The 24089-nt window shown below is 36.2% G+C and overlaps 1 protein-coding gene across 2 annotated transcripts in view; it reads left to right on the top strand.

Annotated features, from left to right (window-relative positions):
- ptprn2 (protein tyrosine phosphatase receptor type N2) overlaps nucleotides 1–24089 on the top strand; it is a 324963-nt gene that overhangs the window by 15226 nt on the left and 285648 nt on the right. For both annotated transcript variants that reach the window (XM_088643833.1, XM_088643832.1), the window contains exon 2: nucleotides 17396–17446. In XM_088643833.1, the coding sequence (XP_088499959.1) occupies nucleotides 17396–17446 (51 nt within the window). The remainder of the gene's footprint in view (nucleotides 1–17395; nucleotides 17447–24089) is intronic.

Consider the following 24089-nt stretch of genomic DNA (forward strand, 5'->3'; position numbering starts at 1 on the left):
AAAGTGAGTTTGGCACTCAGGGCCTAAGATGTTTTCAAGCAGCCCTGGAAGGTTTTTAGGTTAGAAAACAGACAATGCAAAGGAGCCCTGGAAGGTCATCCTGACACCTGCGAGTGTGTACTTTTTCCAGGCTTTGTGTACTTTTGTCTGTACACCATGTTCACTTTTGTGTAATTACATCAGAAAATCTTGGCACCATGGCATACAGTATGTATTTTCCCATTTATGATAAGAATAAGACCGCATTGTGTAAAAAATACAATAGAGTTATACATTATATATCAAATATTACTATGTAGTAGAATCGAATGTTGCTTCTTTCACTAGAAGTAACAATAAACTAGTTTATTTTTCTACTCTATCGTCACTCTGTCTTGCTAGTTTGCTGGCTGATACTTTTCACTTAAGATTGTGTTATGTTACAGTACGTTATATGTGAGGATGTGAATCTCAACATTTTGTCATTTTGAAAGATATTGACAAAGTCAAGCCTGATGACGACTTTTTGATTGCAGTAAACAGTGAAACATAAACCATAGGACACACTTGTCTACCGAGAGAAAGTGCACTGAAAATAGAGAATCAGAGGTTTTTCTTGACAGAAAGGGCCGTGGGTGTTTTGAGCAAGTTACTCAGCAATGTTGTGGAGCTTCATTGCCTGACTTCCTTCAGGATATCAATTAGCTGCAACCATCAAAACAAGATAGATAGACCTAATTTGTAACCTTTGTCTTTATGTTTTCACATAAATTAATACACTTATAGCATACTGTAAAAGATTGATTTCTTGTATTCAGTGGATGTTTTTAGGCCTTGTGCCTGGTAATAGCATAAAGGCCTTTGTTCAGAATAGAGAAACAGTTTAAAAACTGTGTTCATGTGTTTTCACTGGTTTTGCTACATGCTGCCTGTGTGTGCACTTATTTTAATTGTTAAATACTTCCGTTAGTGTTCAGTTTCAGGAAGTAACAAGTGCGTGTATTTTTAGTAGCTAGTACCTTAGATCATTATTTTATTGAAATTTGGGAGTGGGATTGCAGTAAATGCAGTTTTTGTGAAAGATTAACTTGCTTTTCTTAGTTTCTTTAAAATAAAATACTGTACTACAGCTAAACTATGATTCAGAAGTCACTTAGGAGTAAAATAGGATAGATATAATTTAAGGCAAGCATTTATTGTCATTATATATATATTGAATCATAATGCCGTTTCATGAACTAGTTGTATGATGTGTTTTCTATGTTAATATTATGATCTTCACATTTTAATGTGGTTTAAGTGTTCAGATTGTATGCTTTACTCCACTAACTATGGTCATTTACAGGAAAAATGTAACAAGAATGTAGGTTGTATTTTCATCCCATCTAAAATAATTTAAATATTTGCACATACTGTACATGCTACCAGTAATAATATCACCATTTTTATGAAAATATGCCTCCAAATATTTTTGTAAAGTACAGTAAGAAAAACCTCAGTTGTTCTGCAATGTAATGAAATACAGAGTTTTAAAGAAAGAAATTCACTAACAGTATTTCTGGGTGATCATCCAGATGATCAGAAATTGAAAATGTTCCTTTACAGAATTTGTGAGGTTTTAGTCATTACTTTTCAGCTGGCTTAAGCTTACATCACACTCTTTTACTTTGTTTTGTGTTTCTGTTTTTTTAGGGGATAGAATTTCTGATTAGAACTGACTCCTGGTTTAAGACTGAAGCTATTCTTTTTAATAAAGAGCTGCCCTTGAGCATAATGCTCTCTTTCCATGGTATCCATGTTTATTATTACTATAGCAATTTTACTTTTCTGCCTTTCTGTATCCTGTATAACATGTTACCTTGCTTTCCCTGTGTTTTTCTGTGGCCTAGCGATGCTTACAATGTCTATAATTTGTGCAACTATAATTGCACAAATTTCCCATTGTAAACCTTCAAAAAGGGTTCCCATACACACATTATTATTTATATCTGTAAGGTTGAGAACCTCCAGAAAGATTGTAAAATCGACATTGAAGGTTATTGTGTACTTTAGCCTAGACTCTTTGCCCAGAACAGCAGGTGCTGTGTACTGAGAACGCAGATGGTAACTTGGGAAATGTGCTTTCATTGGAAACCACCATTTGTAATGACTGTGCTCTGGGCACAAACATTAAACAAGGACAGTTTTCTCTATGAGGAGGATATTGGTTATTGAAATAGTATACAATTTGCTCTGGGCCATGAGCTTAAAGAAATTGTAACCTGTTAAGTCTGCAACAAAAGACACTCATGCCAGATATGTTTTTTTATGTTTTCAACAACATCATGGAAACTTACCATCTCCATTGCATCTAAAATAGTACATGTTTGAATTCCAGAATGACACAAAAACATTTATTTTCCTTTTAAGTAGGATTTGAGCCTGTAGAAAAATAATAGTAGTGAAATGTCTTGAAAAGCTTTATTGAAGCGGTTATATTTTGTCCGGTGAAACTTTTTGTGGACATTTGGCTGGTTTTGTTCACTTGTTTGTTCCAGCCATGAGAACCAATTTATTAGTATTGAGACAAAAAGAATTTCTGCTGTTGCCATCAGAATTTACAGCAAGCAGTGGTTGTGTACAAAAAAAAAGATAATGTCTACAAAGACGGTTTACAATCGGGAGTGGGTTGTTTGCATTTTGGAACTGTGCCTTATATTTAGGTTTATACTTTCCTGTGAATAGAACAATTTTACAGCTGTTTGAGAAGGCTTTGTCCACTTTAGCGATTACCTTGCTACAGTTGTTTTAAGAGGATTTCTTGTTGTGCCAGCGTGTGCCATTATTTTCCGGTACCTATTTTAAACATTTTCGTTACCAGCTTTATCTCAAATGTGCAATGAAAGACAGTGAGTGATGGTGACTGGCTATACTTCGTTCTACAGTATATATTTAATGTGGAGTAGGTGAGCTGTGCATGCCTGGGTCCATACAGCACACGTTAGTTCAAATGGGTGATTCAGTTAAAGAACATACAGTAGGCCTTATCCTCTGGAGCTCACATACCATTTTTACTCTTTCTTCAGGTCACAAGATAGGCAACACAGCACAAACAGGCAAAATTAAACTAGAGCCAGTGCTTTCTCAGGCGTATGGTTACCTGAGCATATTAACTGTGTGTAAAGATTCTCCTCCTCTCATGGGATTTTTTATTCCTTTACTGTTACACGTGCGTCCTATTGTGAACATTAGCTGGCCCTGAAATGATAGTATTACAGCATATTCATCTACCAAAAATTAACTGGAAAACCATGAAACCCCCCTCTAGTACTGAATATTGTACTATAGTTTTTTGTTGAGTGTTTGACAGCTCATTTCCTGTTATCTGATTGCAGGTTAATTCACTGAATGTTCATTAGACATATATTTAGAAATGTATTTACAAATGCATCTTTCACAGTTAGCGCTCAAACCAACATATTTTGAATCTGCAGTGAGAGATAGAAAACACAGTCGTCAACTGCGATATATAAAGACAATTCCTTCTGAGCAGCTGTTCAATCTGTCAGATCCAATGATAATATTCATCTGGAAGTTCTCAAGGACTGAGACAATGTTTGGCTGTCATTCATTTCAGTTTTCAGCAGCCACTGACTGAAATGAGTTTCGGACAATTCTTTTTTTTGAAGAGGTTTTTTTAAAGTCCTTGGTTTTGACTGGATACTGACTGATTTTTTAAATGCTTTTTCTGTTTGATTATAGGTTTGTGACTCTAGAGTGGTTTGACTTTCCAAGACCAGAAGCGCCATGAATGAGAATTTACTCTGAATTGGTTATCAGGCTTAAAAAGGCTTGACTGGTTGATTTTAGCCATTCAGGAGCTCAGGTTCAATGCATTTACGTCTCTTTACATTTCAGAATTATGTTAGATTTGACACATGTCTGAAGAAGCTTAATCAGCTGCACTTATTTGGTAATACTTTCACAACACTTAATGGAAATACTGCAACTTTTCTTGCCAAGGGAATTGCACTTAGGAACTTACAGCAGCATGTTAAATCATGAAAAAAAGCTTTTATCCTGGCACACTTAAGATTTAAAAGTGGAAAAGATCAGTGAGTGATGTAGTTAATCACTCTACCCTGCAAGCCATTGTAATAGCTGGTGACTGAACTTTTTATAATTGGTGTCATGAATCCATGAATATTAGGCTGTTAACATATGAAGGTATTCCACTTGAAACCTTTTAATGATTATACAGACATTGAAAGCTTACATAAGCCCTGTTTATACAGTGTCACATTCCTTTTTGTTACTCACAGATTCACGAGTGTTCCTGTGAAGTAAGTAATGGATATTTTTAGCTTGAACATTGTTATTCTTCCTGTACGATACTCTGACAAAGCTGGCGAATTAAGATGAAATCTTACCATCTCAGAACACTTCCTATTACTTAGTTAACAACTTCATGTTTGTGTAGTTTTCTCCTGTTTCTCTGGTTTTCAAAGGCCTGCTAACAAGGTTAACCTGTGTTTCCGAATTGTGTCTTTCCGGCTATAAGTGTATTCCTGTCCTGTGCCATATGCTTCTGGAATATGCTTCAGTTTGGCATGAACCTTAATAAATAAGTAAATTGCTGGATGGATGATTTTGCAATGGATGGTTTTTAAAATATGATCACACATGAAAAGATGGGAATGGAGACTTCCGATGAGCCACCTCGAATAAAATACTGCAATAATATCTACTGTATACTACATACTCTGCATGCTATTTATATTTATGAATACTTTTTTCTTTCTAAAAGTTTTATGAAGCCATATACAGTATTATAGGAGAGCTTTTCCATTATCCATGTATAGTTCAGCATTCCATTCCCCACAAGTAAGGACGGGTGTATTTGAAATATGTGAGCATCACCAATGATTAGTGAGCCAAATGTTTTTATACAGATTTTCAGTAGTTCACTTTAAAAAAATGTTATTGAATAGCTTAAATTAATTTATTCCCACTAATTTCTTTGTCCAAAATGTTCTTCCTACTGTACATCTTTGCACGGCACACCTGCTTTATGAGAAAACCATCCTTAGTAGTACCCTTTAGAAGAGGCCTCAGCACATCCCTTTAACTGTGCTTAACCAAAATAATTATTATTAAATAGTAATAATTAGTTACAGTACTGCACTAGAGATAGAAACATAAACATCGGATTTACAAAATTTGAAAAATAATTAGTCAGACATTCTTTGTGATGGTAATAAGAGTTAATACTGTAATTGTTTTCTTTTGCTAAATCAGACAAACTACATTAGTGAAATGAAAGAAGCAATCTATGAAGTGTTTTTAGAATGTAAGACCAGTATCCTCAGTAGCAATGTACCAAAATATATTTATATTATATTATATTAATATCAGATTATATTATGTGTTCACCACACCAGATCTTTTTTATAATTTTTGTTTTAAATATACCACTTACAGTACTTCAGTGAATCATTTAATCTCAAAAGACTGCAGTCTGTGTTGCAGATAAAGTATCTGATTATTCTTTTAGACCAGAAAATGGGTCACTGAGCACATTAATTTTAAGAAAAAGGTACTACATTTAGCTTATGGCCTAGCAGTATTTTTGGTAGTTCACATCATGATAAAAAATGCTTTTAAAGGATCTTCAGGGGACACATCGCCTGTGCTGGCAGCTGGAGTGAGCTGTTGTAAAGCTGTGCAAAGGCCTGAATCTGAAATACATTTTTCCCAGAATGAGTCACCTAACCAGTGTTTACTCTTTCATAAAAAAACCTGCACTCATCTTTGTCAGATTTACACTGATCTCAGAGGCATAGTAGATGAAACATTTTCTGGGCACGTTTTGCAGTCCAGTCTGTAGTAGTCCAGTAAATGCATGCTCCATGTTTTGGTGAAGAAAAATCACCTCCTTTTGGTTCCCCCTGCTGATTTAAAAGATGGACTTACATAACAGTTTAAATAGAAGTGGAGTTTGAGAAGGAGGTACAGCTACAGTAAGTCTTTATGTTAGTAATCTTCTCCTCTTGGGGTCTTTTAGATTTCATTCCAGCTTAGCTCTGAGTTATTTCAGTCAACAAATTTATTGATTCAACTAGTCAAGATTTTGATGATTTTAGGTGCTGGCACCTACAGTACCTGACAGTGGCTCTCTGGGAAAAGGGCAGAAGATCACACTCAACTCATATACAGTAGTCTATAATTAAACAGAGTTCTGTTTTAATATTTGCATAAAAGCACATCCCAGAACACAGATTCATTATAAAGCTGTGTGGCTGTAAGTAAATCTTTCAAAAAATAAACTGTGAAATTATGCTTTACATCTTGCATAAGCAGAGTACTCTTTGGAATGCAGCTGCTTGTTTTTGTCTGCCTTCCTGTGAAACGTCTTGCTTTTTCAGCAGCGCCGTGGAGATTTCCTTTTATAATTTAGTTTTAGTAAAGCAATATTCCAGCATTGATTTCTTATATTAAAGTGCATGCTTCTGTTACTACTCTGCTGTAGTATAATGAATTATTTAAGAAAAATCTGGGTTAAGGCAGACCTAATTGCTATAGCTGCAATGTATGATTAGGGTAAAGTATGATATACACGGAAGTAGAACGATGTGAAATTCCAGTCTATGAGTATATTTATAATTAAAGTACAAAAAAAGACATCTCATGGATTTGCTTTAATTAATAGTAGTGAAGTTTAAATGTGAGAAGAACATCTTGTTCCTGGTTAGATGTTAGATATTGTAAAGGAATTCATAAAGATCAAAACATTTGAAGCAGAAAAAAGAACAGAACATCTGAAGAGAATGGATGGGGCTATTCCAGTTTATAACTGGGACTTTTCAGGAAATTACTGCAATTAAGCTTCACCAGATATATTTTTGTATAACGTATTTTCATTAAGTCAATATCATGTTTAACTAGACTCTTCATCTGCTGTTTTTTTGTTTTGTGTCAATGTAGGCATCATTAAATTATATTGGTTTCCTTTGAATGCATTAGGGCCTTTTTTCAATGCCTTCAGAGATAGTTGCTTAATAAACTTTAATCTCATTTCCCTAAAAGACTACTAGTTAGAATTGAGTAATTACATTTCCTTTACTTAGATTTAATGTAGTGGTTAAACAGGCTATCTCACAGGTTACATTTGTTTTCGTTTTTCATGCATATGGGATGACAAAACATTTAGAAAGATAATGAGCACTTATCAAAATAGTGATGTATGAAATGAAGGGATTCTGGAAAATCTGAGAGAACATTTGTGAAACAATGAGCATGTAGGAGTGTTAACAAAACACATGTCCTGTTTGATTACCTAGTGGAAACTTTCTAAAATTTAAAGGAAATAGAAATGTGTATTCAATGCACCTTCAAGTAAAGATTAGGGGTAATTTTCATAAGAAGTCTGTCTAAGAACATAATAACTGTGCTGGTGTCTTCAGCTTTCACAAAACACTGAGACATACTGTATTGATGTTTTATTTTAGTTCAGTTATTCCTGAAACATTTAAAGTGTAAAATCTACAAACACAACTAATTTCCCATTTAAAAGAGTATAAAGTTGCAACATATGGCCAATGTGGCATTTTTCCATTTTCTTCATAGTGAAAGCACATACTGTACTGCATACAGAATATCCATCATGGAAGTCTGCAAATCACTTCTGGTTTTATGCTTTTGGCTACCATTATTCTCACTTGTATTCTCAATGGTACTGTAGTTGACCACATCTTGGTGTTAGCTGCGACCCTGACATACTGTAGATACAGTATACTACTTTCAGGTTGATGGTATTTTTAGGAGATGGTTATAGTGTCTCTGTGGTTGGAAGAGTTCCCAGATTTAAGTTGAAAAATAAAGTTAAAATATCAAGGGAGGCCTGTTGAATTGTGAGTATTGGTAACTGCTTTCTGACTTGACAAATAGACTTTTATGCGCTTCTGTCAGCTGGACCTGTTAAACTGCCCTAGTTTAACGTTTTCATGCAGAATTCTATATGTGGAATTGTACTGCATTGTTAAAGATCTAGGTGTTTGACAAAGGTATAACAGAAAGATATTTTGTGAATCTTATATGATCATGCTATACTTCACTATCTTCTAAGCGCAGAGTAAATATTATGTTATGCACTGAACTCAAAAGATGTCATAACAGAGACATCAAAACTAATAATCACTGAGCGTGAATACTTAACAGATACAGTATAGTGATTCATGTCCGTCAGATTACTTTAAAGCCCTGAGTCACTAGTTGACTTTTTTATAGTGGAGATCAGTGCCATTCAGTGTCTACAATAGTACTTTACTACTATGAAATAATAATGACCTTTTTAGAAATTGGAAGAGAAAATGAAATGTTTCATTTGCACTAAGTAGGGCCCTTTGTTTTGCATGACTTAGTTTTATTACCTGTATTTTAGTCACCCATTCCCAAGATGATGATACAGCCTACTCATTAAGCCACCAATTGAGCAAACATTGACTATCATCCCATTGTGTTACTTTAATCTTAATTAGTCATGCTCTTACTACAAATTATATGCATTAGCACGTTGATTAACAGAGCAGTATACATGGCTGCTGACATTTATTTAATGATACACTCATGTTTTCGTAATACGCTTGATTCTTTTGTATTTCATAGAATGTGTCAATAAATTACTGAAATGCTTCTGTTTATGAGGAACACATATTTAATATGTCAACATATTTAATATGTAACTTATATAAGATATTTTTCCTTTCCACCACTGGTCCCTGAACAGTTTACATTTATGCAAACTTCGGGTAAGTGCATTTACAACTGAGAGCAAGAGGCATTGTTACTGCATGAAGGTTTGTTGCAGTCTGGAACAAGCTACCAAGCTACAGTACATTGATAAAGCTGATACCCTAGCTTTCTTCAGGACTGGATAACATCCTTGGTTCAATTAGTTGCTGCCAAACAAACAAACAAAAAAACAAGATGCGCCAGATAGCCTTCTCTCTTTCTAATGTTCTTAAATTCTTATACATTTAAGACACAGAGTGTGTACTGTGTAGTGGTTTGATGGTGTTACTGAGACAATTATTAATTGCAGCAGTAATCACGAGGTGGTTCGTTGTGGCTTTTAGAAAATCAATCGTCAGAACAACTAACAACGCACACACACGGGTTCAATACACGAGATACATTTATTAACATAAATTGTGCACCAAACATATACTAGTCTGCCTGGATACAAGCGGCAGACCTTACTGTGAGGGTTATCGATATACAAGGTATATAATCTCGAAGAGATGCAAACACAAAGAGATACACAACAGAGAATATATGTCAATATATATTGTTCGGTTACACCAGTTCGCTAATCAGTGTTATTACCCACTGTTACTCTAAACTCAGAAGTAAATACATTACTCATTAATTAAATTGATAACAACTTATGTTGAGGTACAACTGAATTCTCGAGACACAATGTAGAACATGGGGTTTACTTATCCACTGTGTATGGATTTGGAATTTCCTGGCACGAACACCAAACCAGCTGACAGGCTCTGTTGCAGCCTCTGTTCCAGCGGTTGTCCAAATGGCGTTGACCCGGCGTCCTCTGGCTACCGGCCAACCAGTCGAGGTGCAGCTGGGAGTAGGAAGGGCGGAGGAATCTAACTGTGGCGCGCAGGGCAGTCGTTGCTCCAAAGGGAATCTACCAGGAGTCCGGCTGGCTAGTAGAAAGTCTCTATGCACAGAGTGTGACCGCGAGTCCTCACAAGTCACTCTTTTGCCCGGGAAGAAGCTGATTCGTTCCCGGTCCAGCGCTGCTTCTGAATAAGCTATCCAGGTTGTCGACGAGGGTCCAACTGTAGGCTGCCGTTGATCAAGCGGAGCATTCACGTTGGTAGAATTCTGAGTACATACGGGATCCCCGGCCTCGCGCTTAGAACAAAGTCCAAGTCCCAGTGCAGACAACAGCAGTTGTCACATGATTGTCTCTGAGGATGCGCGAAAATGGCCAAGGAGAGCCCCGACCTGAGCTTGCGCTCCCTTTTTGACCAAGACACAGATGTGTGCTGATTGGTTGAGAGTTTGGCGGGCATTGGAGACCCACATGGTGTTACCACGCCCTGCCAGTCCCTGATTGGTTGATCAAGGTGAGATACAGTATGAGTCACTTACTCCTGACACTTAGGAATGCAGTCCAGATGTCCATTAGGCACTCCCTAGACAGATAGGCGCCAATGGATGACCATTGATCATGATAGCCAGGCTTAGCTAAGTGCATCCCCATTTGGGAGCTGTCCCTTATCAAAAGAAAACATCTTAAATTAGCCTGCATGAATACTTTCTCTGTGGCTACACCACAGAGATGGAGAGTGAGATGGGGCTTCATTTAGTAAAGCACAGCAACGCTTAATTCTGTCTTATTAACAAGCATTGCCGCTACAACTGTACCTATGTTGCAGAGTCGTGTACATGCAACATGTAGAATTCGGACATTCTGAAGAACTCAGTGGCACCCAGATTCCTCTCTTCTTCACTCTTCCTTACTCTTCATTTCTCTCAAGCTCTTCCATACCCCCTTTCTTCCCCAAAAATCTTCTTTCAGTTGAAATTTTCTCCTCATTCTTACTCTTCGCTAACTCTCCCAATACTAATCCTGCTATGGCTTACTGCATAATACTTTACATAATGTACTGTAAGTAGGTAGTTTATTTAAGTGAATTATTTTTTTATTTTAGATTCTGCTGCTATGGTATGTGGAGTCTCAGTATCTGGATGGCAGTTATTCAGTGGCAAATAAGTGATACAACATTCACTTACGCTGTACATACTAAGGATACCCTTAAATTACCCTTTTATTATCCTGCAGGGAACAAGTAAAGGTTTATTCCAGGCTGAAAAGAGAGAAAAAAAACACAACATTTCGGCAGTGGAGCCTCCTTCTGGTATGCAGCCTACACATGCTGACACGGCTACCTATTTGAACTACTTTTATTGCCCTTTCTGTCCCACAACCACCGGTTGTGCCTTACACAAGCAGTACAGGCCTTGGACAGTCTGTGGTTAACTTGCATGCTATGTTTTGCACTTGATTAGCAACCCCGTCAATGTGTGACCCAGGTAAGCTGGCTCCTGGGAGCTTTAGAACATTGCCTCCAAAATTGAGGTGCCATTTAATGGTCAAGGACTGCTGATCTCATCACTATGTCACTACGATGGTATGGCTACTTAGCGTGAAATAACAAATTGATGTTATGGACAGGTTGTTCAAGTTATAGAATTGAACAGAGGGACAGGCTTTATTTTGACAACATTCCTGGTACTGTCTGAAATCCTTGAAAAGATAAGATATTCTTATTGTAGTTTAAAATATCTTTTGAGTTTGTCTTGCACATACTGTAAAGCCTGTGACAGCCTGGTCAGCAGAATGCGATCAATAGGAAGAGCCTCAAAATTATATGTAGTTTTGGTAGTTTACAAAAAGTATCAGACTATTCTATTACTATTCCTACAGTATGAAACTTTATTGGAGCGCGAGAGGCTGCTTTCATTCACTGAAAATTTTAACTGAACAGTATTTGATTGAGTAAAGTTCTTTTGGCTTTTATTAGCCAGTGCACCTGCATAATGAGTAAACTTGACAGCTTATTTAATATATATGATTTCAATTGGGCTGATGTACAGTATTTTAGCGGATGGATCAGTATTTAGAGATACTGTAATGTATGAGAGGGGTGCTGAAGTACTGTATCTTTTAAAGAAGTTAACATTTTGGTTTGATATTTGAGGATTTCTTCAGACAGGGTCTGTGTACAGCTCTAAGAAATGTAGAGAAATTGGTATTCAGGAAAAAGTAATATGATTAATGCCTCTGTTAGTGTCTTAGTAGTTGTTATTTCTAACAGATCAATGAGCCATAAATATACACCATGTTATATTCCAGAATATGTTATGTTTTTTCTGTGTATTAAACTTTGATTTGTTATGACTAGCTTATTGAATGTAAATATAATAAGTATTCATCATGTTCTTCCTAAGCTGTGTTATGGAGCCACAATACTGAATGTAAATATTTTATAGGTAGCTGATCATAATTGTAAAGTGATCAGTTTTTGTCAGAAGACATACTGGAGGTATTAAATATATATATATATATATTATTTTAAAATTTGAAAAAACAGGCTGACAACAAAATGGAGTACACAGATACTTGTTTTCAGGATTTTGGTTGAACTATTAATTTAAACATGCAAGAGGAAACTCCTGCATATTATAAGCTATTTAACTTGAGGGGATACAACATTAATTTGTGCGGGATATATTTGTTTACTCTTTAAACTATACTGTATATTAGACAAGCTGCCTTTGAGAATAGTAAAGACAAGGAAATGTGACACAGCCCTGAAGTCACTGGTTTGAGGGTGGGCAACAATACGATCCAAAGGCAGCTGTGACTGGGTTTCTCCATGTACTGTAGAAGTTGGCAGTTGGCTGAGTACCCAGTTGGGTAGGTAACTACAGTACATTGTGTTTTAAAAATGTGATCTGCAGTACAATATGTGTTAAAGTAATTTTGCTGTAACTTTTACCTGAGCTTAATGCAGAAACACATTATCTTGAGAGCACGGTACATTCCAGATGTTGAGAACCATTAAACATGTCTTTAAGAGGCCGCTTACAGACTTAAAATATTTTTTATTGCCTGATTTAGTGTTGGAGTTGTAAACTGATTTAAACAATGACTTTAGACATTAAAAGGTCGGTACTCTGAGATGTTGATACAATACCTTTGACAGAGCTCTTACTTTGGGAGTATGGTGCAAATACATACTGTATGAGTCCAAGCTTTGTAGGTTATTTCCAAAGTCATCAATGCGGATTCCTGTTGCGAGTAGTCCCAAAGCCAAAGTGAAATAGACCAGACTCCCAGGCAGTTCTTTGATATGAACATCATTCCTCTACCTGTCTAAATCTATGACTATCTACCACTATCAGGGTCTGCATAGTGGCACATAATCAACTTACTGGATTTACCTGTGTTTGCAACTTCCCTAATTTATGCTAGGTGTTGTATCACAGGAACATTTTTTCTGTTTTACAGTGGCTCATTTTCATGATCTGTGTCTGGGATCTGTGTTACTTATTTTACTAATCCCTTCCCTCTGCTCACAACTGATGGTGAAGTCCACCTATTTAATCTTATTGGGTAAGCCACCAATGCCATCTTGAAAAAAGAGACTTCATCATTGGAAATGAAAAGTAAAAACAAATAGATTTTAAGCGACCGGATTATCAAGCTGCTGCCTCACTTCCATAATGTGCAGAATGAGTCACCTTATCAGCTAGAAGATGTGTTTTTGGCAAAAAATAAACCACATATCGTGGGCTTAAAAAGTGAAACATTAAACCTAAAATAAAGTATTCCAAAGGAAACAAAGTGTACTTTTAAATAATTTAGAAACTGATATAAATAAATTCTTAACTGTCTCATCATCTCTGAGATGCTAGTCAACTCTGGGGGCGAGCTACAGTACCATAGGCATACTTATTTGCTGGCATGTACGTAAAACATGACAGATAAGCCTTCCAGAACTGATTAGGGCTACAGTATGCTGAGAAGGAAGGAAGCAATTAATTAACTAACATGCTTAGTATTATATAATTACTAGCGTGGTTGTCTTCTAATTTCATGAGTAAATGCATGATTATTACTTCTATGTTGTACTGTATATAGAGTTCTCTAGATTCAATTATTTAAAGGCATTGTTGGAGGAAGTATTTCACAGGAAAGATTGAAGGAAAACTGTTTTTCTTGTGGATTCAAAAACTACTGCATGCTACAGTCTCACTTTATTATGTCTAGCAGGACACAGAACATTAACAAAGGAAATAGATGCACAAATGTCATATACAAAACTAGATTATATCAGCATTTTTGGCATTTTACAGCAATTTTCTTCAAGCATGAAAGCAGCATCCATGAACATATTCCTAAAGGATAACTGGAAACCCAAGATCTACATACTGTAGAGGCCCTGTGAGCCTCTGGATTCTCTGATGTTTGAATGGAAAAAAAACAAGAAAAGAGCTTCCCAAGCTATTTTTGCCACTGCTGAAAGCCAGTCCCTATTGTAGAACTAAGAACATACTGTACAGCTGCTTTTCCCTTGAATGAGACAGCAGCCCATCACAGTGTCACAGGGGAAGGGGCAATTTAAAATAATCGTTGAACATATACCAGAGCAGCCTCAAGAGGCGCATGTAAGCGCAGGACTCGCATATGGACTCGTGCTCCAGACAAAATGCTGATGTGAGATAAAGCGTACAATATGTGTATGCAGTATAGACTTTGTGCTATGTAGATGCACTGTGATCTGTGTATTGTACAGTATATTTTAAGTACTGTATATAGAACTTAAATTGATATTTTACCAAGACAAAGCCCACAATTTTCAATAAAAAGAATTGCACTAAAATTGACCACCGTTAATTACCTATGCAATAAGGGTCTAAGCAACCTGTTTAAATGAGAGTTACACTAAATATTTGGTGGGATTATTTGAAATAATATTGGTGGGTAATATGAACAAACATTTACTTGTAAAGGAGTGTGCTTCCTGTCATTTAAAGAAAAATTTAAATAATAAAAATAAAACTAGATAATATGATTACTATGGTGACGGTTTCTGGGGTGCCAGGAAAAACGATGTGAACCCCTGGATAAAAATAGCTTTTAAACATGAGACCAAGAGGGGAGCAGAACATTCCAACTTTCGCTGAGCTGGGAAGGCGGATCATCATACAAAAAATTAGGGAACAGAGCAAAAATGACACAAAGCAGAGTGGACAATTCTGTGTGGGGTGAGTGAGATTTCATCTCAGGTCTTCTCTCACAATCGCTGTACATCCCAGCTTCTTCCCATGAGAGGGGCTGGGCCGTTTTACTTTCCTTGTTTGCACATCCTCTGTAATGAGACAATCTTTGTCGTGTTCTCGAAATGAGCAGGGAGAATTGTATTTTTTTCAGATTCAGATAGTGCTCATTTCTTTCTCATACAACATGGTAAACAGATTTACATGTACAGTATCTTCCCTTATTAACTGTGGATACAAGGACCAAATAATTCCCTTCTTTGGCTTTGGTAGCTGAATGCCATGATGATTTCATTTCTGTAGTTTCATGGCCTTCGTCCTGCTGCTTAGGCTGTTGTTAATGAACTTCATATTTTACCAGATACGGCCCAATTTCGTTATCTGGAGATGCAGACATGCAAAGACACTTCTCTATCTGAACGTACATTTCAATGGGTGTAAACATTTTGTGTTCGTTTGCATTGCTGATCCTGTCTGAGCTGGAAATCGGTCATCAGTTTAATCTGAGGATAAGGTCAAACAGTGAAATTGAAAGTACAGTCTACCAAAAACAAAGTTTATATATACTATCCACTCATACTATCCTATACTATCCACCCATTTTCAGGAAGCTTGTTGCTTATTGCTTGTAAAGGTTGTAATTGTGGCAATGCAGTGCTGTGGAAGGGATGTTGGTCCATCACAGTAAACACTCACTGACAATTTAGATATACAGAATCTAATTTAGACGCACAATTTAGATACAAGTATTTTTAAATCCTCAAAGGCAATGACAGAGTCAACCCAGTGGCTTTCTTCAGAATAAACGGGGAAAAACGAAGCAGAGGACACATGTGGAAACTGCATGGAGGTACAGATATTGTACACTGGATTATTTAGATAGAGAAGTGCACTGATTCTTAGATGGGGCTGTGAAATTCATAAAATGTAAAATCATGACTCTTAATTACACTGACGTAAAATGCAGTATTTTTAGACAGCACTGTTTTACTGCTCTTAAAATCATTCACCATACAGTTGTCTTTCATCACTCCTTGCTGTGACTTTTAAGGATTGTGTTTGTTCAATGTAAATAAAGCAGTTTTTTTTCTAAGCCTATTGTCTGCTCTGTTTTCCCACTGAATTACAACATGATGACTGATGTCTGGGAATTCATTCTTAGAACCTGCTAAGATCAAATGTGAAAACTAGGTTCTGGTAAAGCAGAAATATGAAGTATTACTGAAGAGGCCTGGTAGCAATCGTTTGTTGATTTATGAAACAGTCTAGAACAGAGTTTTCAAAAAATGTATCTTCTTGTGTGGGGACACTGGTGTCATTCCTGAAATGGAAAGTGAATAGAACTGTAACAAATCTAGCTATCTGTATAGATTAGTTTGAAATTAATCGTTTTTTATTATTAAATAAGTTCTGAGGGTTTTTCTTTTTTAAAATGTCAATTAATATAACATCACTTAATTTAGACTCCACTCTCTATATACTGTATCCTCACATTTTGCTTTTTTTGTTCTTTCTCCAAATTATCTAGAAGATAAAAATAGTCAACATGAACACTTTTTTTCATACAGCAGTTAGCTTCTTTAAGCTCACATTTTTACGTTTTACTGTACAGTATGTAACACATCTTGTTTCCTGACTTTAGAGATCTGTACCTGAATATACTGAAATATCATCATTGGCTTTATGCGTTGTTTGCCCTGTCTTAAAATTGGTCATTTTGAATTTTGTTTCTGGCAGTGTTCATCCAGAAATGCTAATCCTCCTATTTTACTATCATCTATTAGAGCTAACTGCTGTACCTGAATCCAGAACATTGATACAGTATAAGTTAAGAAGAGCTGTGGTCACAATAGAGGACCATGAAGTGTGGTTAATTGAGAAGGGAGCATTGTGTCAGCCCACATGACTTGCATGTTGATCACATTCACTTTGTCTCCAGAACAGTGTTGCTGTTTGCAAAAGTTCCAAAACGCCAGAATGGCAAGGTTATTTTAATAACATGCGTAAACTAGGCATGGTAGAAAGAACAGTCAAGTCTGATTCAGGGAGTAGGACCGAGAAAAAAAGTTACACTTTACAGTGATTGAGCTACCTTCAACCTGTTATGTTGTAGAAGGCCTGAGAATGAAGAGCACTTCTGTGACCAAAACGTTAATTTAATGGCTGACTGCGCATTTGATTTTAGGCCACTATGAGGGCGCACCTTTGTACATTTAGATTATTTCCCCAGAGTCTTCTGAGTTGCTCAGTAATGGCAAGGAGTAATTATTTTATAGACTGGCTTGACAACCTGATCCAAAAAAAAAGCACTGTGGAGACTTTTATTTAACTTTTATCATCTGTCTGAACAGATGAACAAGGTGGATGCTGACAGGAGCACATCTCTAAGTCTTTAAGCAAATTCTAGCATTAACCATTGTTACCATGGATTGAGAACTGCTTCTTGAATTGTCTTATTTTCCAGGCTGTTAAAGATAAAGTATCCTTTTCTTTCTTGTGAATTGAATTTATGTCTGTGTCATGGACTATTGATTTGCTAAAAAGATTTCTTTTCTATCACCAGGTTGCTTATTTGAGGATGAGTTGTGCACAACATATGAGATCTGTGTGAATGGTAAGTTCAATTCAAATTCTTTTGTTCATAATTGATTTTCAAATGGCATACTATTTTCAATCCAGATGTTTATTTTGTTATTTAATCAGAGTAAAATTGTCATTTATTAATCCATGTTTAAAATATCCCAGTATATACCTTTATTTTATTTTATTTCTGGTATTAGTCAGGAGTGTGTGAGGGGGCTCAGATCATACAGAATTAAATACTGTACTGTAATGTAAGATCTAATACTGTAGCTTTCATTCCAGCTAAGGTTTAATTAGCTAATTCAACTATTTATTGTCTTAACATACAGGCCATTTTTGTAACATTATGTACAGTAGCCTGTAAATACAGTATATCCATACACTTGATGAACTAAAAATTGATTTTGCAAAGAAAATACAGGCATGCAGTACACCAACATTCTTCTAGATATTAATTAAAATTTCATAAAAATATATGAAGATAAGTGCTGAATATATTAATGGCTTAACTGTCTTAATAAGCTCACGTCTAATGCAATGGTTACTATCCCATCAGGAAGGGGATGTCAGAAACTTTTACTCAAATGTGTTATCAGAGAAGTGGTTTGGGAGGTAAAATTTAAGAATTACAAAAATAAAATGTAACAATTAATAACACTGGACTGTTAAGGTCAGCAGGTCATAATTTGCAGTATATTTAAACCAGGAAAGCATTTGTCACAAAGGGAGGACAGTCTTAAAAAGGGTGGTAACACTAATGTAGCAGATGTCAGGCAGGTTGAGAGGTACAGTAAATGCCAGTATGCACAAAACATTTAATTACAGACAGTACATATATTTTTGTAATATTATCTAGCAGTACCATGGGTATGTACTGTATGTATTTGGAGAAAGCTGTATTTATGTATAATGTGGGCTGCTCATGCAGAATTCTTTATCCTTTTAAAAACAATTCTGAGCATGTTTGTATCATTCAAACAATGGATGATTCTAAAACAAATTCATTTATCAGGTGCTTTTTAGCCACAAACCAGTCATTTTTGCTCTATCATTCTTATTCTGCTGCACATACTGTATGCTGCCATAGTGTGTCCTCCCTAATCATTCAGCAACTGTAAGAGTTACTGAATGAACACCAATCACTCCTGATCACTCCACTCCTATTTGAAAATAAAGTATGAACCAACGAGTTTGATTCAATTTAAACCATTCACTTCTTATTTAATTAATTTTTGATCTCATGCTATTCTTTAGCTTTTTGTCATTTGCGTGAGGGACGTTTACTAAGAGGGAGCATGTTTTGGATCTGTTCTGCTCTTTGCCATGGGCAAGTTTTTTTATCTAGATAGTACTCAATCCTGTATTTTACAATTTGTGTTGCCTTACATTGCATATACAATAGAACATTCACTTCCATTAATTAAAAATTAATGAGGAGCACAGGTTGAATCCTATAGTCCAGACATCACCATCACCACTTAGGCCTGGACTACATCATTTGCACACGGGGTTCCCTAAATGTTGATGCACCGGTGGCTGGATGTTGCCTGTCTGGGGTGAGCTTCCTTAGCTTGCTGGACAGTGAACCTGAAATTTACCTGCTTAAAATGTGGCCAGTGAGAGGCTGCTCTGCTTCTCCAGTTTGTGTTAACGCTCATGAAAAGCACTTCAGGACCTGCAGCAGCATGTCAAATGAAAGCAGTCTATGACAGGTGGGTGCACCGGAGAAGTCCCATACTCCTCTTGCTACAGTGGTAATCTGAGTTGCTAAGCAACCGTTGATTCTACAGAGGGTGGTTATCACCTAGAAAATAATTAATGATTGACAGTTGTTAAAAAAACTAAACAAGTATTTTGTAAGTAATGTGAAGAAGGTTTTGGAAATGAGGACGTCGGAGATAACAATTGTGATTTTTTTAAAACTGTGTTCTGTTTAATGTCAGGAACTGAAGATCTTTACCCTTATGTTCAACTGACAGTTTCTTCAGTTAATGAAAAGCTTAAAAACAGAGAGAAACCAACTTCAGCAGAGATGTGCTCTGAGACATTCCTGTTTGAAGCGGAGGTCATGGATCTGTTGCAATTTTGTGACTCTGAAGGCAATTTTGCTCTTAGACATAAATTTAAAAATTGCTAAATTGCATTAAGCACCCTATCTGCCTAAACAAAGAGAAGACCCACTGAAATTGAAAGATTGGATTAAAATGGAGATGCTTCATTCTATCTTTGAAGTGCTGAGGATGATTAAAAGAACGATTATTAGGTTAGTAAATACATTAGGCTATAATGTTCATTTAAATTAGTTATGTATATACTGTATTTAGTTATGTACACAGTATATAGAAATGATAGGGATATTAATTAGGACTAGTTAAATCTTTATTCCTGCGGTTCTTTTAAGATGCATCCTCTTGGGGGATACCATGACCTCAAAGGAAGTCTTTGTAAGTTATATGGTACATTTCTGTACTGATTTTTTTTTCTTTTGTTTTTTATGTAATGAATTTAGAGAAAGTGGCAACCATAAAAAATGTTTGTAGAGATTAAGTTCATTTAAGCCTGCTCAGTGAAGAGTGAATGCCGAGCTGTGCAGGAGGAGATTAAACAAAATGTGCTGCAACATTGCAAATGAAATTAGACCCTTCTTCTCTTCCTGCAGGTTTGTTTGATGGTCTCTCTCAATTACACTAATTTACTCAGTCATTTCCTGTCTTTGAATAACCCTTTGTCTCACTTAGACGGTTCTCTAATAATGTACTTTGCTAACTCAATTCCTGAATATCTTAATTTAAACAGATAAAAATGCAGTTTGTAGCTCAGAGGTGTCACAACCTTGCAATGAGGTTTTTTGTGCTTTGTTTTCTTCGGCTTGAAAAACGCTTCTACCATGGATTTTGACAGGAGAGAGCTCTGATCTGACAGTAATAACTTAACAGTCCATAAATAAAAGAGAGGCAGACGTTTAATGGTTTCTTCATCATAAATTTAACAAAAGAAGTTACATGAATGTAACTTGAAGATGTTGTATGTGTCTTGTATCAAAGAAATCAGTTGTGTGTCATTTTGCTGGGTTTATTTATAGATTGGGTTAGCTTAGTGTATATACAGTCTAACCTTACATGTTATACACATACTGTATATGTTTCATAATAGAGTAGACCTCCTTAAAGGGAATCAAAAGAAACAACTGATTTTCTTCATACTTTACTGTCACTGTTTGTAAGACCATTTACTGTACATCAGTTCAATAAAGCTAATCAGAACTATTAAGAATCTAGTATAACTTGGTCTTCTGACCTCAATAAATGGTCTTGTTTCTGATATATTTAAATACTTTGTGCTTAACCATTGAAAGTGCTGTTCAATATGGGAAGTATGCACCCTAAATTACACTGTAGGAAAAAAGTTTTTTTTGTGTATGTGTTGTTGAACGTCTGCCACAGAGTAGTGTGACAAACAAGGAGATGTGACCACCGTTGCTGTCTTCTTTGATCATCCACTGTGTCTGATACTGTACTGTAGGGACTGCAAATGTCTTTTTGAAGGAAATTGTCTGGGTAATAGTTGGCTGACTTTTTCTTCACCTTGCCAGCTGGCAGGTGATGTTTCATGTAAAGATATAACGGGGGTTTTGCATGCAGGTAAAATGGGAAACACGGAAGAGACTACTTATAAAAAAGACGTACTGTAATTTACCACTAGAAAAAGTGGGGAAGTAGTTAAAAAGGTAACATGTTAAGATATATGGTTAAAAGCACAGAATATACTGTAAATAAAGGAATGCTATTTTAATGCTATTTAAAATTGTGTATAGTAAGACTTCATTTAGAATATTGTAAAACTTTCGATTACTTTTTAGAAAAATATATTGCTACTTTCTAATCAGTCCAGTTTAAAGCAACCACATACTGAACCTACATTCCAGGACATCCAAGAATGTCCTACTCTGACAGATTGATAATAGATGATTGTATGAGACACAAGTGGCTTTTATGTCCCTGTCAAAGTGCTCCTAATCACGAGAATCAAGCTGGAAGACTGTGCAAAAGTGTCAAGGGTTAGTGGAAGGATATTTAAAGCTTCTTCATGTTATCTTGCCTTTTGTTTCGCCGAAGGGGAACGTTTTTTGCACTGCAAGTATTATCAGCTGGCTTGAATGTGTGCCCTAGCAATTTCTTGTAATTAGGCTTTCAAAATAACCCCAGGCACTGCTGGCCATGGATGGCTGCTTCTGGTTCTTACTCTACTACACAGTGTGTGCAGTACAGTACTGTATGTATATATAAAAATGTGACTTGCTTTAAATCTTTGTCATTTGAAAGTTAAAGGTAAACTGGGTGTTGTAAACATCTTATCATCATCTAGCTGCATTTAGCAGTTAACTCACTTTTACACAATTACTGCAGGACATGTTAGGGGGTAAGTCAATGTTTGTATGTGAATGTGTCTGGATAGATACAGTATTTAGTGGTACTGTACAGTTTGTGTCCTACATCCTAAATTGAGGCACAACTCTCAGATTAAGGATTGTTTGTGCATTTAATCTTCAGGTATACGTATATTGTATCTTTTAATTTGCATGAGCGGAAAGAGCATAACATGAGACGTAAAACCGAGGTCCTGACTCTCTGTGGTCATTAAAAATCCCAGGGCGCTTCTCGAAAAGAGTAGGGGTGTAACCCCGGTGTCCTGGCCAAATTTCCAATTGGCCCTTACTAATCATGGCCTCCTAATAATCCCCCTCTATGAATTGGCTACATTACTCTGCTCTCCTCCCCACTGATAGCTGATGTGTGGTGAGCGTTCTGGCGCACTATGGCTGCCGTCGCATCATCCAGGTGGATGCTGCACATTGGTGGTGGTGGAGGGGAGTCCCCATTACCTGTAAAGCGCTTTGAGTGGAGTGTCCAGAAAAAGCGCTATATAAGTGTAAGCAATTATTATTATTATTATAATTATCTTTCAGTTGTCTACTTGTCTTAAATACTGATACAATTACATATTAAGTTTATTCAGATTATCCCCTGATAAAATGCACAGAAGCAAGGAAGATTTAGTTTCATTACTTTGTTCAGGTTTTGCAATTTGGCCATGTCTAACAACCCAGCGTAGTATGAGTAGAGTTCAGCTACAGTAGGGAATATTAGCCAGACACAGGCTCTTGGTCACTCAGATTTCTGATGTAGAACATTACTTGCCGTTTCGATTTAACTTGCAGGAATATAGTCCCTGTGTGCCCCCCACCAAAAGGTAACTTTGCCTGTTTGTGACTAATGTGTTCCATATCTTTGAAGATTGAAATAATGGAAAACTAAACTGCTTCCAGAAGATTAACAACATTGAAGACTCCCCCAAACCTTTTCCTAGGATAGTTTTATTGCTCCTAAAAAGAGAAATCGGACAACAACGAGGTTGTCTTTTCTACATATCTCATCACGACAGCAGTGACAGGAGATATAATCTGTTTGTTTATTGAATTGGGACTTTGCAAAAATAGCTTTTCTGTAAATTCTTTGATAGCCATTTCCCGAGTTTATCACAGGCGTTGTTTTATACTTTTTCAGAGGAAATCAAATGATAATTGTTGTTTTAGGTCTTGATTTCCTGCAGTTCTCAGCTGGAGGTTGGCAAGAACCCAGAAGAAACATTGTACAATTATCTGTTAATTTTCCATAGATGCTGGCTTTGTGTCAGAGGAGTGATACTTTCTTAATAAAGTCTACAGTTACCTGCATTACTGAGAGGAAAGTCTGCACTTCTTGTACCATTACTTTATTTCCCTGCCATGAAACCATACATATTCATGACATTAAAGCTTCCAAAATCAGAAAATACATTTTTGTATGGATTTTCTTATGGAAAAGAAATGGATACATTGTTTTTAATAAGTGAACTTGACTTGAAAGAAGCATATCAAAAGTCCCCAACGCTGGTACTTGAGAGCTGCAGTCGTGAAATAGCTGTGGTAGATCTTGACTATACCTTGACAGGACCTTACTCCACAGGACATACTGTAAGTTGTTTATAATTTAAAGAGACTTAGAACACTTCCTGAATTTAAAAGAGAAAAATTAGAGGACACCGCTCTCAAAGGACTATCCTTTGACCGTTTGAACAAAACCTGTGTCTAAATGTAGCACTAAAGATCTTTAATTGACCATTTTTATACCAAGCATAATCATGGAATATGCATATTTTATAAAAGTTCTTTTACTGTCTTAGAGTATAAACTAAACAGCTCATCGAGTCTCAAATCTAAGTGTATGAACAGAATCATGATATTACATGCTAATAATGTATTTTCCTTAATTTACCAGGGTAATGTGTAGGTGGGAGTTCCTTAACAAACAGTGGGAGGTAGAATTAGTAATACAGACAGTTTAGGATGCTTAGATCTCCAGTACCTTTCTTTGTCCACAAGTAGGCAGAGTTTGAAAGGCTTTAGAATTCAGAACTGTCATAATAACAGTTAATCTGAAGGAGAAAACCATTGTGGTTAGTTTTTCAACATAGACAATCAGCATTTGAAGGGGATTGTCAACATTAACAACATTGAAGACTCCCCCAAGCCTTTTGCTAGGAAAGTTTTATTACTAGTTGAAGGAGTATAACAAAGTGGACAAAGCTCTACTTTTGCAAAAAATATTGAGTTTTTAGTTTACACATCAACACTA

Source organism: Lepisosteus platostomus, chromosome 8, assembly GCF_059453375.1.
Source record: "Lepisosteus platostomus isolate fLepPlt1 chromosome 8, fLepPlt1.hap1, whole genome shotgun sequence".
NCBI classification, from domain to species: Eukaryota; Metazoa; Chordata; class Actinopteri; order Semionotiformes; family Lepisosteidae; genus Lepisosteus; species Lepisosteus platostomus.